This window comes from Ambystoma mexicanum, chromosome 6q (genome assembly GCF_040938575.1).
Source record: "Ambystoma mexicanum isolate Mex_15411 chromosome 6q, UKY_AmexF1_1, whole genome shotgun sequence".
In the NCBI taxonomy this organism is placed as follows: Eukaryota; Metazoa; Chordata; class Amphibia; order Caudata; family Ambystomatidae; genus Ambystoma; species Ambystoma mexicanum.
In genome coordinates this window covers 1,142,389,915-1,142,408,802 of record NC_090937.1, presented here as the reverse complement: position 1 = coordinate 1,142,408,802, position 18,888 = coordinate 1,142,389,915, and the positions used below count along the sequence as shown (strand labels likewise).

At 42.5% G+C, this 18,888-nt stretch overlaps 1 protein-coding gene across 3 annotated transcripts in view; it reads left to right on the top strand.

The window, feature by feature from the left end:
* KCTD8 (potassium channel tetramerization domain containing 8) overlaps nt 1–18,888 on the top strand; it is a 967,462-nt gene that overhangs the window by 648,867 nt on the left and 299,707 nt on the right. The window contains exon 2 of one of the 3 annotated variants that reach the window (XM_069631736.1): nt 3,562–3,636. The exons of 1 other annotated variant lie outside the window; for it this stretch is intronic. In XM_069631736.1, the coding sequence (XP_069487837.1) occupies nt 3,562–3,599 (38 nt within the window). In that variant the 3' untranslated portion in view covers nt 3,600–3,636. Of the gene's footprint in view, nt 1–3,561; nt 3,641–18,888 lie in introns of all 3 variants that reach the window. One more of the 3 variants, XM_069631737.1, reaches the window with a different exon arrangement.

Here is an 18,888-nt window from a genome sequence, read left to right as displayed (position 1 = left end):
GTATATTCCTTCTCTGTTTCATCTGAATTTGCATACGTGTCTGCCTTCTTTTTTTTAACTCTCCTTTCATCCAACTGCATTTTTCTTCAGATAGGTGTCAGATAGGTGCAGGGTGGAAAGAACAAAATGACAGGTGAGTACATGGCTTAGGAAGTGTGGTTTAGAGCTATACAAGACAGAGTTAAACCAAAGGCTTCATTATCAAAGACAGTCTAGATAATGACAGATTCGTCTGCAGGTTATTCAGATTTCCTATGAACCCAGATGTTTTGTAGATTGCAGAACTCACTTCCAGATTCTGAAATATTTGGACAGCCCCAGTAGATTTCCCTTGAGTAAATGTGGAGGTTCTGAATGCTCAGAAGTATGAATAATATTTCCTGCAGATGTCCACAAAGTTTTCCTCGGATTTGGACTGCCTCTTCTCATCATTCTGCAAAATGTTGTGAGGGAAATAGGTTCCAGTGCACTGGTGGGAAGGAAGGGTGTTAACAGTTCTTACAGCAAACATTTAAGTTGAAAGATGTAGCATTACAGCAAATCGTGCCCTCTGCCACATCCTTGATGCAATTGAGTACAGACAGCCTAGACTCCGGAAAGGCTCAAGTCGATTCTGCTGGCTTACTAAATTCATAATACTGATGTCCAGCTTCTATACAATGGTGGCTTCTCCTGTGCTCTATTCACTACGTATAGCCAGCTTCTATGATGACTTAGTCTACCTTGTGTTTCAGCATCTGTACAATTATTGAATGGTTGATTTTCTACAACACTTTGTGCACGTGTTATCTTCTATTTCATATTTAAAAGTGTACTTGATTCTTTACTTCAGTTTCTTCAGGATCTATACAGCTTCTTCAGCCAGCATCAGCCACTGGAGCTGAACCACCACTGAACAGGCCTAATCCTCAATCACCCGCTCCATGTTAAGCTGTCCTTCATGACTCCTCTGCCACTGATGAACTCAGGAATCTCTACCTATAGCATCATATTAGCTTCAGAGCCCGCATGAATTGACTGACAATTTTCACTAACCCTAGAGAAAAAAGGAATAGGCAGGTCCAACCAGAAGACCTTAAAGCTCTACAGCTTTCAGGTTTATTTAGTTATTTTATTTATTTACTTGTTTTGTGCCGAAGCCCACAGGCATCAGGGTGCTCATAAACACCCAAGACACCACACAAAAGAAAGGATACAATGTCAAATAACCATAAAAAGCTGAATAAGCTCAGTTATTCAAATAAGCAGGTTTTCAAAAGTTTCTGAAATGGGCGCACATTCCTATCCTGCCGCAAATCTATGGGCAAGGAGTTCCAGGCAAAAGCTGCTTGCACTGGGAAAGACCTGCCATTTCCATTGACACATTGAGCTCTAGGACAGCAAATGGGAATAGAGCTATTGGAACGCAGTGCTCTCCTAGGCTCATATTTAAACAAGCTTTGCTTGAGATAAAGGGGAGCCATAACAAATATGCATTTATGTGTCAGGGTAAGCATCTTGAACTGCACCCTGGCAGCCACAGGCATCCAGTGCAGTTCAGAGTCAGAGATATTGGCCAAGGAGAGATACATTATAGCATTTTAAATCTAACCAGAGGAAATTTGTGTAATATTTTAAATATTTGGACATGTACATGGCTTATTTTCCCACATCTTACCTTTGGTGCAGCTAATCATCACAGTGGAATGGTGAGAAGTGTAACCATGAGTGTCCCAGCATCCAATGATCAATATGGTAACCATGACCACTTCCTTTGAATATGCTATTACCCGTATCCAGAACATCATAATGCCCAGCTAGTGTTCAGCTAATCAGCCACCTCTGGACTTTTAACTGGAAACTCAAGGTAGCCCTGCCTTACAGTTGAGTTAGGTCCTCTGGCTTTTCCTTCCAGAAACCCGCTAATTGATTTTGGAGAGTAGTGGCCCCAGTGAATCCTAGAATCATGTTGTACCCCAATGTTTGATCGTAACCCTGACAGGAGAGAGCTTCCACTTAAAGGTAGCCTATTTCTTTATACAGCACTTCGTATCACTCTACACATTCATTTGAAGAATCTAAAAGAGATATAATGTATCCCAACAAAACATCTGCCTAGACAGCTTTACATTCAACATGGCAACTTTATTATCCTGTATCTTATACCACTTGATCCCCTCCAGAGTACTTGACCTTGTTAATTCGACCACTGCTACCAGCTGGTGAGCTTGGGAAAGGAGCATTGTTTAACCTACTTTGTGAACAATATCAAGAACCGTAACCAGACCTCCTGAAGAGAACCTTTGACACCTGGATGTCATTATCTGCTATAAATAAACAAATGCAATTTCTGTGCTCGGTTATGTAATCAATTAAAGTATGACTACCCTGACACTCCCGCAGCACGTCATTGTATCGCACATGACCCGGTAGGATCTGGATGGAATAAAAACTCGATTAGAATGTTTGGGCCATGTCCAAATGGTTAAATGATGGCATTCACTGAGGCAACTTGATGTGCTGTTGGTGTGACAGATATCGAAAATATCAGTGTGATATGATCTGTGTGTCTTTTACATTCAGCAAAGACAAATGGGCATGTCTTAGCCAACGACTAGTGTCATCAGTTGTCAAGTAGTTAAGACAGTATGGAGAAGTGCTAACTTCTAGTGTGGAGCTATGGATGTAATGTGGATGTGACGTCTTTTATTTTAAAAGTTAACTCTTCTACTGCGAAAGACGTGAAAGTCCATATTTTCTGAAGAGCCTACCATTTGCGGAGGGGAGGACATACACGTCCAAGCAGCACCCGCTTTACTTGTGGGGCACACAGATGCAGTCTCTTGTGGTGGAGAGGTTTATTTAGGAGACCAGACAGATTTTCTATCCTTGAACAACAGCAAGCTTTGTTCTCCAAAAATATTGTCGAGAGGTAATCATTTCATGTACTGCTACCTTCAGCTATTTTATTCTACTTCTTGTTAGAATTTTTCTCCACACCATAAATTTGAGGCTGTGAATTGTTGCTCCCATAGGAATACAACGGTCGGTAAAAAGTCCTTTATGAAGGAAACGTGGTACATGATAATTCCATTTTAAGTCAGTCTCAAATGAAAGTAAAGGGCACCAACTATGTGGGTAATTATGTATGGACATATGGATTTAGCAGCAGCAACACTTACTCCAAACAACACAACAGTAGCCAATGAGACAAGGAGGTATCACCCACATACACTTTTCAAAATAAACTTGCGCCTAATAATAGTTATATTGTATTGGGAGAAACTGGGAGACATAAGCTATTAATTACCTATTGAGATGTGCACAGGCTGTGGGCAACTGCTCCGTTTTCTTTCTTTGGCATTCAAGTATTTGGGTACTGGGTCCCACAGCTGGGTTATTTCCCAGGAATTATCCATCTGTTCACAGCTGTTTCATAGCCTGGATACTAAATAGCCGACTGCTCTGCGCTCACTCATGGGTTGTTTAACTTATTGTTTTTGTAACCACACTTCTTTAGAGGTATGAAAAGATCATAGTTAGTTGCAGAAGACATTTCCTCATGGAATTATTTATTTTCAGGGGGTGATGAAGATTTTCACAAAACAGCTGTACTGTAGGTGTTCGATTGTGCTCAGGATCGATATCGTAGGATGAGTAAGTACGTGTTTTTTTGTTTCTTGTGAAATGTAGGACATAGAATTTTGGTGATGCTCACATATTTGTGTGTGGAAGAAGCCTGTGTTTGTGTGTGTGTGTAATGAACACCAGTCATTATGTACTACACGGGTAATGTTTCTAATGTGGACTGCAGTGGACGTCAAGATAGATTCCAGAAGATTCACATCAAACATCTCCCTCAAGCAGGAGTTGAAGGTGCATCTTTCAGAAACTTAGATTCCCTCATTCTCTGACGAGTAATGATCAGTGCTCTCTCCACCACAACCTAATGTGTGCCTGGAGCCAAACCAAAAAATGTAAGAAAAGCAAGAAGCCAGATATACAATATCTAGATAGACAGTTGCTCACAAACTGTACCAATACCAGGGTTACCAAAGAAAATTGTAGAAAGTATCCAAAAATAATTGGTATCCAGACTGTAATTGTTCTTCTTAATTGTGCTGAGTTCTTTCGAAAATAAAGGCTACTCTCATCAACATGTTTCATTCACAGTTGATGAAATAGATTGTGATGTTTAATTTTAAATAGGAGGCCAGCTTTCACTTAACTGTTTGTACAGGGCTTAATTGCCAATGCATTTCGGAGTCAACATACATTTTAAACACTGTTTAGAACACAACAATTAAACCATAAAATCAGCAATGTTGAAACATAACGAAAATAGAAAAGCAAACCAGCAAAAATAAAGTTCAAATTACATACCAAAAGTCCATATGGCGTAACGTTGCGCAAAGTAATAAAAAGACAGGGGGGAAAAAAGGAAAAGCATATGTAGTACACAGTAAGATCACCAATGTACATTTGAAAATTCGTACAGATGTCACGTATATTACCTCTGTCCAAATTTATGGTAAATGTCTGGTCAATTTATCTAAACCACTCATAAGCACTGTAAACAAATTAGATGTATCGTGCATAAGTAATGTATCCACTCCTAAATATATTCTACCATGTAAAGCTGTCTGTGGGGATCACAACACTTACCTTTCTATTTCATACGAAGCATTAGTAGCTGTGAGTGGACGCGTCACAGCACGCGTTTCATAGAGGGCGTTTGCCTACAGATTAAAGCGGCATTGTGCTCTATGCTACAAATCAAAGTGTAAAACTCGTGTAAATCGGATGTTATCTTTTTGCAGTATAATTGTACTGTTCCTGCTATGTGCTCCCAATCGTCTTACCTGCTGCTGTCTTTAGCTGTATTGAAAATACACGAACACGTGCTCGTGCACCTGGCTGTGTTAAAAGCTTAGTTCCCATGGATACCAGACACCATTGCTAGGCACGCCCGTAGGTGTTACCATGCTAACGGTGTTGGACTCTGGTAATTTAGACAGAATGTGCTACAAAAAGCGGAGCGCGTATGATGGCGGTTTGGCATTAATAGTTAATTAAAATAAAGGGAGTGTCTAAAAGACAGATTTCAAGAGAATAATAATAATAATAATAATAATAATAATAATAATTGCCAAATCTTCCCGGCCAAACGGCCGAGGTTTAGTTGCTAGGCAACTGTAGTGGACGACATGGCACGTGGCCAACAGCATCTCAATTCCCAACCCGCTAGACATAGCAAATTGAGACTTGTCCGTGTGCCCAGCAAGAAAAAATGCTGTAAGCAAAATTATGCATTAAAAGTAAAGTGTATCTGTAGTGTGGTAATATGGTTCTGACACCCATAATGAAATAGGTGCTGTAGCTAAATCAATGTTCAAGGTTCTATTTTCTAGATAACAACTGTGTTGTAAAATATTTCACCCTACATGGGTCGAAAAGGGGTGATCTACTGTAGAATAACAAACTAACGGTCACTTTAATAGTGTGTTTAATACCACATAATATTCAAGGTGCATGCAGGTATAGCCTACAACACCCCCAGGTTTACTAAATAAAACCATGCACGCACAAGTTACAACAGATGTAACTACTAATGTGCGTTCTTGAACATACTACAATGTGACTGTCACTGTTGACCTAATGCATACTGTCTAACCAACACATGGATGAGTTCCCTGCAGTATTCCTTGTGGCAGACTATCAATATGTGCACAGTACAATGTAACGATATAGATATACAAATGCATATAAAGTAAAAGACAATACTGTAATACATCAAATGTAGCAATGAAAATGTATCTCCTCATTTAATCCATTGGGCATCAAGGTTCCAAGACGGTCTATCCAAAAGGTCTTATGTCTGTTGAGTTTAAGATTCGTGTCCTCATGTGGATTGTTCTGTGGTATTACTTCCAAGGTCTGAATCTGATTTGGGCCAAATTCTCTTCTCTGCCCAATGACACACTACTGCTGAATTCATGTTCAAGTTTCTAATACACATTCTATGTACATCCCACCGTGTCTTTGCGGTCCGCTTGGATTTCCCCACGTAGTAAAGTCCGCATGGGCACTTTATGGCCGAAATAATAATGCTACACAATTTTAATAATTTTCGCCCGTGCGTGGGTGATTGACAATGTTCGCTTTCCTCACAAATCCACAATTAGCATAATGTAGGCATGGAAAAGTACCAGTATGTAATGTAACGGGTCTCTTAAGTGGAGGTTTAGTGGATACCAATTCATCCCTCAGATTATGACTTCTTTGATATGCAGAGATAGGAGGTTCCTTGAACAGTTGTGTACCCTTTTGTCACAGGTCAGGATTTCCCAATTCTTCTTCACAATATTATTAATCCTCTGGCACTGCAAGGAGAACTTAGAGACAAATACCAAGGGCATTGTGCTTTCTTTCTCTTTCGTCTGGGTCAATAGAGTTTCTCGGTTGGTTTAACTGATCTTTGAAGAAGCTGTATGGTCATTTCCACTTGTCCTTGAATATAGTCAGCAGGATCACTGACTATGCATTTCACACAAAGAAGTTGACTGTATGGAAGATTACAATTGAGGCTGGGTTGGTGAAAACTGAGACTATGTAACAAATTGTTCCTGTCTATTTCTTTACGGTAAAGATTAGTTTTATACTCATTGGTGCTTCTAAGGACCTTCACATCAAAGAAATGAATCTCTGTTCTCGATGTTTCATATGTAAACTGTATACAAGCGATCTATACTGTTGAGATAGCTGAAAAAGCTGTTCAAATCTGTTTCTGATCCTGACCAGATCCCAGAAAATGTCATCAATGTATCTAATCCACAAGTGGATATTGCTCTTCCAATCCATTTTGGACAAAACACGGTCGGCTCAAACTTAAACATAAAGCAGTTTGCATATTGGGGCCATTGTGGCCCCCATCAGTCTTCCAGATGTTTGCAAGTAAAACTTATCCTTATACTAAAAATCAGGGTTCTCTGCAATGATTTTCAGGAACGCGAGTATGAATTCTTTAAGAGCTCCAGGTTCTGGTTCTATTTAGAGCATCCATTCTATGGTCTCCATTCCTAAGTTGTGTGGTATGGAAGTGTACAAAGTACACTGTGAATATTATGTAATCCGGGTTGAATGTAATGCTTCTGAGGATTCGCAGAAAGTGCGTAGTATCTCGTATGTAGGTGTGTGTCCGTTGTATCAATGGCTGTAGAAGAAAGTCAATGTACTTTCCCAATGGTTGAAGGATACTATTCATTCCTGCCACTTTTGGTCTCCCAGGTGGTTGGTGTGGGCCTTTATGCATTTTCGGGAGAGCATAAAAGTTTGTAATCCTTGGATGTTGATTCAATACGAATGTGTATGTCTTGTCATTGTTTAAACCTAAATCTTATGCCTTTTTTAGTAACTTTTCATGATTATGCTTGATGGAAACCTTCGGCTCTCCATCTAGTGAAGCATAAATGCTGTTGTCTCCTAGCTGTTGACAGTATTTTACATCATGGGCCTCATCACGACCTCAGCGGTAACCCTTAAATCTGGCGGTAGCACTATTACCGCCGGATTTAAAGGTCTGCCCAATCAGGGCCTCGGCGTATTTCAACCCAGCTCTGAGCTGGTGTGAAATCCGCCAAGAATTCGCGCTCATACCACCGGCGGGAAATGCGCTGGCGGTATGAGCGCGAAATTTCCCCATTGAGCCCAATGGGGAATGGAGCATTCCCGAATGGGCTCAATGGGGAATGGGGACTACCAAGTCCGCCCAACTCGTGATCCTGCGCTATTAGCGCCAGGGGCTATGGCGGTCGCACTAATAGCCCCACGCTAATACCGCCGGCGTTACCCCCGAGGTCGTGATAAACACCCCTCCTTTATCTGCTGGGCGGATGGTAATATCTTTAGCGCTATACAGGTTCTTGATTAGGCGCATCTCGTGGGGTTTTAAATTCATATATCTAGGACGTTTGTAGTTGATTTTCTCTAAATCTCTTGTCACCAGTCTCTGGAAGATTTCCATGGAAGGGACAGTCGTAGGTGGTATAAATTGACTTTTTTGAATTCTGGTTCATCCCGCTGATCGATGTTAAGGTCACCAGTATCCAGTTCGTCGAAAAAACGTTCAATTTAAGTTTACTTATGAATCTGTACAGTTCAATTTTGGTCTCAAACAGGGTGGTCCAATAAGTGGGTACAAAACGTAGTCCTTTTTGTAGTGTTGTTTTTTCTGCCGCCCTCAGTGATCTGTCTGATATATTCATAACTAGGTTTTCCTTAGTTGTTGCCTCGTTAGAGGACCCTCTCTTTGGTTTCCTCCTCCCACTCCATGTTCTTTTCTTCCGGCTCCTAAAAAAGATACTCCTGATGCGCTTGCTGTGTTCGTTGTTGTCTCCACATTAGTTCTGTTATTCATGGGCTCGGTATTTATTGGTGTCCTCCCTGGTCTGCTAGTTGAGTCTATCGCGGGTTCGGAATCAGATCTAGATGTATTGTCTGAGTTGTTCTTGTAAGGTTTCTTCGGAGGCGATGGTCCATACCTATCCATCCATGTATAAACTTCTTTGTTTATATAATCATAAGTGTCTCTTTTCAATTTTCTAACTTTTTTTCTGTTCCAATACATTCTTGTAAGTATCCAGTTTATTATTGATATCCTTCAGAATTGTGTCATGGTCTTCTTTCCCAAGTGTTTCCACCAACTCTTTCACAATTTCTGTGATCTCCGCATTGAGTGTTATGAGATTTTTGGATAATTCTTGGATTGTCAGAAGTATAAGATCAAGCAAACATTATTTAAAATAGCTTCCCATTTCCTCACAAACTCCTTACTCTCCTTACATAGAGTTGGGTGTAATTGTATTCTGAGGCCTCTGGGATATGTTGGTTCTTATAATATCTTCCAAGTGTTATGGCATGCAATTTCCGATTGATCTCTTTTCTGATTAAGTATTCAAATAGCTTGATGCGTTTGGCTGGATCTTTGGTACTGGTGTTTGAAGTGCCGACTGAAGTGTCACTGATCAAGTTAAGGATAGCTGAAGTCTCCTCCGAAGTAAATCCTAATGTTTCTGCACTTTTTGTGGACTGTCCTTCTATGTATTCAAATGACAAAGTTAGTAGCTTTATGTACTAGTAGAATATTATTAAATTACTGTTCTGTGTCCCTGCCCCTTGAAGTGTCTCAAAGGTTGAAGTAGCTATGTGGAACTAAGCCCTGTACACACACTTAAGTGAAAGCTGGCTTCCTATTTAAAATTAAACATCACAATCTATTTGATCAATTGTGAATGCACTATGTTGATGAGAGTGGCCTTTATTTTGGAAAGAACTCAGCACAATTAAGAAGAACAATTATAGTTTGGATAAAAAATATTTTTGGATACTTTCTACAATTTTCTTTGGTAACCCTGGTATGCATACAGTTTGTGAGCGACTGTCTAGCTAGATATTATATATCTGGCTTCATGAATTTCTGTTATTTGGTCCAGGTGTCTCTGGATTTTTTTTTAAGTCAGCTCCTTTAAATGTTAGCAGAACTAGAGCTATGGATGGCACAATACAATTTTTTGACTTTTTGGAACAAATTAATCAGTGGTGCCCACCATTCCGCATAGCTGTCAAAAATGTAAGACCATGCATTAATTCCAGGATTACTGATGCCTAAAGCAGGTACTGTGGTCTCCCCATTCCCTACATGTATGGGAAAAAGTGATCAGTAGATAGGTGTCCAAATACTATGATTTATTGTCACCGTAAATTAGATTTTCATAACCACACTCTTGACTTAGAAGTTCTTAAATTCAGCTTTGGGTCCTGCACCATGCCCAGTGCCCCAGACAAAGAATCCAACTATTGTAATGGATGTTGAGATTACTTCTGAGACATAGATGTCTGTACTGGGCGGACCAAACAGTGACTTTCAAAACATATATTCTCAAACACCTTGTTCTGTACTTCATATGCCCATGCTCAATCTAAACCATGATAATTGTTATTTTTGAGCAGCTCAAAAATAACATTTGAGGAACAGTTCAGGTAACAAGCAAACTCATATCATTTCCATGGGGTTCAAATTTAGAAGATTTTCCAGAGGTTCAATAGGGTTTAACCTTATGTCTAATAAATACAGGTGTGCAAAAACTCAGGTCAGTCAATGGTTGGAATTTGAAGCGACAGGAACAAGTCAGGCTTGTTAGTGAAGGGCTTTGGAGAATAATTTGGTTAGAGTAAAATAATTGAAATTGGTGATCGGGCAGTACAACCCACATGCATATTGTAGGTTTATTGACACAGCATTCTAAGATTCCTCAAGTTCCTCCCAATAGCTAACATCCGGCATGAATTACGCCTATCCTCCATGGCATCCATAGTTTGGTGGAAGGTGAGTTCCTTATATCAGAAATGTACGATAACAGAGGAGCCTCTCCCCTTTTCCATATTGAGAACCTTGGACAGGTCAAATGAAAGAGCCTTGAATCGGTGGTCTGAAATAGTGCTGGGGATATTGACCAATTGTGGGGTGGACACTGATTTGCTGAAGGTGAACCGTTTTAAGGTCAAGGAGTCTCTTGAGGGATAGATTGGATTAATACCAGTGAAACAAGAACTATTGACCCCTTGACCTTTAGATCGTGGATCGAAAAAAGGGGCTCAATGATCTGCCTCCTTACCTTTGCAAATTTCCTTCCGCCTACTACAGGGATCTTCTTTTGCAATGTCACTTAAATGTTATTCCCACCCGTGAGGTACGGTTCAAACGTCATCAGATTGGGGTGGAAGACAGGTTTTCTAGATTCTGTGGAAACAGGGAACAGGTAGTATCGCTTTTCCACATTGTGATGGAGTGCCCGGGATTAGTGGAGCTTAGAATCAAACACATGGAAGAACACTTGGAGAGGGTAGGATCACTATCTGTAGAGGAATGTTGGGATTGGCACTTAATGGGAAAAAAGATCGGCCGGGTCTTGGGAATGCTTACATTTGTGGACTTAATAATTGGCCTGAATGCTAAATCTACCCATATGCCTGACTGCAAGTTGGAGACAAAATGGGGGTGAATTTTCAAGAATGGGGCTTAATTCTGGAATGTTGTTATCTACAGTATTTTGCTTATGGCATCAGCCTTTTGTTTGTTTTTTGTGTCACTCCAAGGGAAGCACTTGTCTTTCGTTTCTATTTCTTTTTGAAGTGGTAACATTTCTTTTAATTGGGATTGTGGGAATCCTTTTCTCTTAAAACTGTTAAAGGTTTCTTTTTTTACTGGTTGTACTAGTCTGAAACCAATAAACCTTTTAATAAAAGAAATATATATTGTAGGTTTATGAGGCAGCCAAATCACTGAGAACCCAATGTACATTTACTGGACATAGAAAAGGCCAATGTTCTGATAAACACTTGTGTACAGGTGCGTTATAAATGACTTATCATATCATCTCATATCAACCCCATTTGCAGTAGGAGAAGAGCAAATAAAAAACTGAGAACCCATGGTGCATTTATGAGGTGAAGGGGACAGTCAAGCAATTGAGAACCCCCATGCACATGTACTTGTCATTTGAGAAAGCCAAAGCACTTTGAATCCTATGTGCATTTCCATGGCATAGAAGAAGGCCAATGCACTGAGAACCCCATATGAATGTTCTAATTTCCTCAGACATCCCACTCTCTTACCCTCTCACCACTCCTCTCTCGTGGGCTGACCACTTTCTGCTTTCCTCTCACCTGAAACTCACTGTCCGTCAGACAAAGGCCAGCCCAGCACTGCCACCTACCTTTTCAGTCATTTGGCCCATGAAGCGTGTGTCAGTGGTGGCCTTTGCTGCTACCTTCTCTGCTCCCCCTAGTCCTGCGGCTGACTCACACTCTGTCACATCCCTCTCTAACATTCATCTTTCTATCTCCAACACTCTGGACATCCTTGCCCCTGTCATGAGAATCCGCTTGAAGCCTACCTCCAAGTAGAATTCTTGATATGACTCCGACCTCGCCACCCTGAAATGCAAGTGGCATGTGGACCAGTGCTAATGCACAGATTTAATGGCCATCACTGGACACTGGGTCGTCTTCCACGTACCTCTTGTCAGTAAATTCCAGGACGGCAGGCACAATATGTCATTCACTAGCAAGCAGCCGGTGAGGAATTGCCATCTGGCAAGGGTGCAAGGCCTTGACTTTTTTGATTTTTAGTACATACAGTGATGCTGGCGATTCCTTCTGCAGTGGGGTAATCTGCTAACTAGATTCCCTTTTGTCGCACCTCAATGCCAAAAGCATAGTGCACTTGTGCTCTGCTGCATCAGTAGCCTGATCAGTAGTACTCGCTCTGCTTGTGGCACAGAGCAGGTTAAAAGGTCACAAGATGTCAACTCAATCACTGCAGCTACAGCAAAGCCACTGCAGCACAGGGGTGGCATTTAGGATATGCCCCCTGAACCCAAACTACGATGAGCATGAGTACACCATGCTGGTGGCATGGTAATAAGAAACTATGCCTGAGTTTAGGCATATTACATGGTGATACAGATGATCATGGCCTCCACATCCCAAGTAATATTGCCCATGTGGAAGCTCCTGTGAGTCAGCTCTGCTGTTGAAGAGAATGTGCATTCGGGTCAGACGTGCTGACACTGACACACGGCAGGACAGAAACCCAGAGGACACAGCCTCTCTTTGATTCTTTTTGGGAAGGTGTGCAACCCCCTCCCCCAGAGACTACCACACAGCAGGCAGCAGTCCCAGGCCCAGGTATTAAAGGAGCACACCCATTCAGCAGGAGTAGCCTCACACCAGGGTGCTGCCTATCCAAAGGACTTTGTTGTCAGTAGGAGATAAAGAATGGGAATAGGTTTGGCAGGAATGTTCTGGACACTAGAAGAAGCCTTCCACCATCTTGTGTCTCAATGTTTCTCTTTTCCTTTCCTGTCTCCTCCATGTCCTTTGTACTTTGGGTGCAAGCTCAACAGGGCAGCTCAACAGGGCAAGGTCCACTCCAGCCAGGAGCAGGGATGGGTCCCCTAAAGCAGGTTAGCTTTAGACCTGTCATCTGAGGACTTCTACCCTTAAGAGAAGGACTCTTGCAACCATTCAACAGAATTCTGTCAGTTCCTCAATGATCCTTTAAGGGCGAAGATATGTTGGGAACATTCTCACCTGCACTTCCTTTGGACAGTGGCACTGTCCATTGCCCTCCGGTGGAGGTGAAGTAGGAGCCGTCCAAGACAGAAGGATGCTCTGCCCCCTAAGCACACCCAGGCAACAGCGAGAGTGACCAGTGCTGTGGGCCAGGACTAAAGAAACTGCAATGGATCTTTTGTGTGAGAAGAGCAGGCCCTGAACTAGAATATCCTGTTCTCAAGTCATTTGCGAAGGCCTCACAGCAAACGGAGGGCCAGAACAGCTGAAGCTCCCTGCTCTCCCACACTGAACTGGTTGCTCTGTGCTCCCCTCATCCTGAACAATAGTTAAGCAGCTGGTTTCTGCCTTCCTCCATCCCTCTGAACTATTGCACTGCATCCAAACCAGCTCAACACTGAATCGTGCCCTATCAAAGCACATCACATGCTAAGCTTGAAGCGTCTACTGAACCGTGGGTACCTGAACCAAATCCCTCAAGGGTCATTCTCAAGGGTCTCTAACCTGGGAATACAACTACGACTAGGCCGAGCAAGCACAAGAACTGCCACCTCATTGACTTTACATTGACGCACCCTTGCGCACCACTTTGTCACCTGCCAACTTGAACTGCTGTCGCGTCACTCACTGATATCTCCCAGAGGCTAAAGCCTGACTTGACCTGGCCTACTGCAAAGCATTTTTGGGACCGCCCCAGCCTGCATCACTTGAACCGCCACCGTTTGACCACACAGAGCACCCGCATTGACACTACTTGACATCCGCTTGCTGCCAGGGTCTCCACGATCCTACGTGCCCAACTGAGCATGACCAGCTCATACTAACGTTCAAACCCAGGTCTGATGTGTCAGCCGACCAAGTACTGATTCCAGGTACTGTGACACTGAACTGCCCCTCCAGTCCACTTGGACCCTACAGTCTAGTTGGGCCATGATCACTCCTGTGTTCAACCCAATACCCTTTTTATGGTAGTAACATACCTTCCACCCCTGGAACTATGTTCAGAGTGCTACTTTCTCCATTTGTGATCTACTTGCAGATGATGTGTTTTATTAAAGTGTTCATATTTTTATATCTTTATAGCATCTTGATTGGACAATCCCTTTATTTTGGACTGTGATACTGTCTTGTTTGGGCCACTACTGGTTCACCATCCCACACCTCTTGGGAGTGTAGCCTTCCCTCATCCCACGTTACGACAAAAGGCAAAGGAGGTATATCTCTTGATTGACCCTGTTTTACCTTCATGATTGTATTGGATCTATGTTATTATACCGCATTCCGAAAAGCTAAAATTACAAAATAGCAAGGACCTCTTTGTCGCATTTTGCAATGCAAGCTTTTTTCGGAATTTGTGCAATTGTCCCCCGCTTTCCCTTTCATGTATGCAGAGGACACCCCCGCAATCCCTGAACCTGAAAATACTGAACATGGGTACTGGGGAACACCCCTGCCACCCCTGCTCACCTAGTTCAGTATTTTCGTATTCTGCATTTTTTACATATGCCAGATGCGACAAGAACGCACATTCAGGATTGTGTATTCAGCATTTTGCATTGCATTTTGTTTTGGTTTGTAGAAATGTGAATGATGAGTGGGCCTTTTTACCCCTACTCATCCTTTTACTCTTGCCAGGCATATTCAGATCCTCACTCCACCTTTTGTCTGGAAAGGTTTGCCAGCAGGTTCCACAGGGCTAATCATCTTTGGGATAAAGTAAAGGCTGTTGTGGCACATTAGTTCACACCTTGTGGTTTGCAAGTGAGTTTGCAGGCCACTGGCAATGTAGCTAAAGTAGCTGCCCAGAGGATAGCCAAAACAAGGCACATATCCTGGTTTGCCCATATCCTCCATCTTGTGATGACTGTAGTATCTGTTTGTCTTGCCTTGGATAGAATGTTTGGTGTCTGACGGAGAGAGTGATGCTGAGTGTTGGTGTCCATGTTCAATGTCAGTGTTCCTAGTCTGTCAGCTAGGGCAGTTCCACCTGAACATCTGAACATCGTGGGTGTGGGATACCCGTGCCTTTGGCTCCTGTGATACTTACCTGTCTTACCTACCTGGAATCCTCTATCCGTTATCCTGGTCTTCAATAAATCTACTTGTGACTACACACCTGAATCAGCATTTTACATGAACCATCACACCTCATTATTAGAGTGACCTATTTTCTTAGCCAGTCCCCACCACTTGATGAGATTATAGGTATTGCCCAGAAGAACTGTGTGCTCATTAGCCAGTCCAACACGGTCCGGAATACGGTGTGCCACTCTCTCCCTTACAGCCAGGTATAAACTGTAATGCTGTCTCAGTGGAATTCAAGCCTCCACATGCAGTAAACAGTGCCATGCAGCGACTGGCTACTTTTAATAGACAGAGCTGGCAACTGGACTGTGTATACATCACACCCACACAGTGGAAAATGCTGGCCAATATTTGTTCTGTGCTCAGCCACTGGAAGAGTCCATCACTTAGGGACTGGCCCTGGTCTGTTGGAATTATTTGCAAATTAATACATTAACATCAACTGTCCGGTGATGCACAATCAGGGCATCGAGAGATGAATCCATTCGTAACCATCTGACCGAATCAATGCATGGTAGGAAGTGGATGATGCGTATCTTCTGGTATCTTTTATTGACCCATGGTCAAAGTCAATGTGGCAGCATCCAAACAACAAGTGTATGTGGAGATGAGCAAGATATGGGGGGGTTGACATTTGCAAGAGGATGTGCTAGTAATATGGAAGATTCACTAAAAACATGTTTAAAAAACCTGGCTGGAACAAGAAGTGAGAAGAAAAGGTCAGTGATCAACAACTCAGTGCAGTGAAAAGACGTTTATCAGACAGTAGACCCTCATTCTCCACAACACCTGACACTAGGGTGATCTTTCATAGGGTGAAAATATGTCTGAGCATTAGGCATAGAATCCTTACCCAGATTGACCGACGTAAATTGAACAGGCTCACTGCAGACCAGATGGTTGATGCCTGTGTTCCCAAAAAAACGCCAACTAGGTAATGATAACAAACAGCTGAAATTCTGGCTTGACAAGTGATGAGTAGCCATTTGTACTAGTTTATTTTTATATACAACTGAACAAGCATCTTACTGCTGAAGACTATGGGCCTCATTCCGAGTATGGCGGTAAGGGATAGCGGCCACCGGTAACGAGACCGGTGGCGGTATTCCCTTACCGCCATACTCCGAGTTCCCTCTGCGCCCTCGCCCTTAACGCCTGCTTTGAGCAGGTGTTAAAGTCGAGGGCGCAAAGGGGCCTCCAAGCCAATAACGGTGACCGTAATGAACGGTCACCGCTATTTGCATCTTCCCCATTCCCATTGCGCCCTATGGGGGCTCATTTGGGAATGGTGAAGAGCCTTGGTGAATGGGAAATTACCGCCCCGCCGAACTTGGAATGGGGCGGTGATTCCGCCATCCACCAAGGCGCTGCCGGTCCGGGTACGGCGTCAACCAAGGCGTTAATAGCGCCATTGGTTAGCGCCGTACTCGGAATGAGGCCCTATGGTTTGAGAAATCCCCTGGTCGATCACTTGGGAGATCACACAACGTATTTCTCAGATGATGAATGCATGTGTGCAAGCCAGCTACAGTCACACAGGAGGAGTGTCATGGGGAAAGATGGGGGAGTCTTTGACTCTGACAGTAGTGGTTGAGGGAATTGCAAAAGTATATATGCCGTTTTTTAACTTCATCCTCCATGTTTTTGGCTCTACCATTCATGTAAATACAAATACAAAGAATTACATTTTTGACTTCTTCATTTCAGTTCACACTAACTGGGTTGGGTGGCGGTTCTGCCTCATTTTAATTGGCGCTTTATTATCATTATTATTAGGGTATTTATTGAGCATGGACCGAGTATACTCCTATACTCCCAAACTGGAAGTTCTGTCTGAATGTATATGACTCTACCAACAGTGATGTCACTTATGCATTTCTTTCTGCACTCTCAAAGTCCACCCTCATATTTTCCTCTTACCATCTTTCCCAGTCATCTTCTAGAGACTAGGGTGATTCAGGGGAATGTGCTTCCCCATGTTCTCCACCACTGGCTCTTTGGCCAGCTCATACTGACAGAGATCACACAATTCCCAAGGTATGTGCCTACATACTTCATTGCTGTGTTCCTGCTGTGCTACCCAAAAGCAGAACACCTTATATTCATTATATCACCATCAGCAATTGGCTCCACTGTTAGTGGTGGTAAAGGGGCCATTATAGTCAATGATGTCCCTGGACCAGACTGTGCTGGTCCAGAGATGGCTGCTCATTGTGAAAGGTGGGCTGGTCCAGAGTCTGCTACTGCATGACCATCAATAAACTGGAGTATAATCTGACACTTCCTTGTCTCCATTGTCACTACAGCAAGAGGGTTCTGCATTAGCTGCATCTCTGGCATGTGTGTTTGCTCCTTGAACACATCATTGGGCCACAACCTAAAGTAGTATGTTTACATCAAGAAGGTACCCAATAAAGTCTTTTCTGGTAGAGGTTGCATATTAAACTGCCCCCCTCCCCAACATTCACAACCTCAAGCAAGCTAAAGTAGTTCTACAACCATGATTAAATTGGTGGTCATGGCAGGTACTCCTTATGTTACTCTGTCTCTGACACAACCTTCTCTGGATTGGTAGCCACATCCTCCTCCTCCTTCGTAATCACTGTTTCCCCACCTTTATGTTTGTCACCCCCTCCTTAACCACTGTCTCCCCCTCCTAGACCATCTAGGGAGGCAGCATTTGATAAAGGGTAGACGATCTACCCTTCCTCGAACAGTGCCTCCCTTTTCTCAGCTTGGAAGTTCAATCACTCATATCTGGAATGATACCGCTTCGTGGAACAGCTGTGGGCTTTACAGATAACACTTTTCATAACAGACGAATCGTGTAAATTGGGTGATGTAACCTTCACTTGAGCACCTGATTATACAATGTATTATGTACCTTACCTTACCTGTCTCTACTATGTAACTAAGCTATAAGTATCTTTTGTATTCTGATGCACCCAGTTACCTAAGGGTTCTGTGTGCCCTACAAATTACTAAACAAACAAACAAACTCGTTCAATGTCTGTGGTTCAGATTGAGGACATGTGATATGGAAAGAGTCTCAGAAAGAGAAAGAACCCTCTACATGTGGTTATATGTTTGAATTAACTATATTTACAATTTGAGGCATTAACAATTTTGATCTGTCCAAAATGAACATGTTTTATTTAGTAAGCTGTGTATGTATGAATGGTGAGAATAATTGGCATGTATTAAAAAGGGACATTGCTTTGCTTTAAAGAATCATGTATACCTTCAGGTATTTAAATGCTTTAATGATAATGAAGGTACATGGGAACAGTATGGTTTCTTTTGTTTGAGCCTTTTGGCGTTGGTTGTTTTGGTACTGACCGTTTAGGTGCAGACAGTTGACCAGGACCAACATGACGAGGGGCCTCTCCATGCCAAGATATTACTGCAAACAGTATTATCCCGGCGCAGAGAACTATCCGCACTGGGATGTTACTGTTTCCTTAAATATATTGTATGTTTGGCTTAGATATACTATCATCTAAAACTCTGCATGTATTAGTGCTTTGGATGACAATATATTTAGGCAAACAGAAGCATCCTGGTGCAGATAGGTCCATGTGCCGGTATATCACTGCCTGCAGTAATATCCCAGCATGGATTGCTCCCTGCTCCCTGCTGGCTGATATCTTAAGAGGGCTTGCTTAAACAGGACCTGCGCCAAAGGCACAC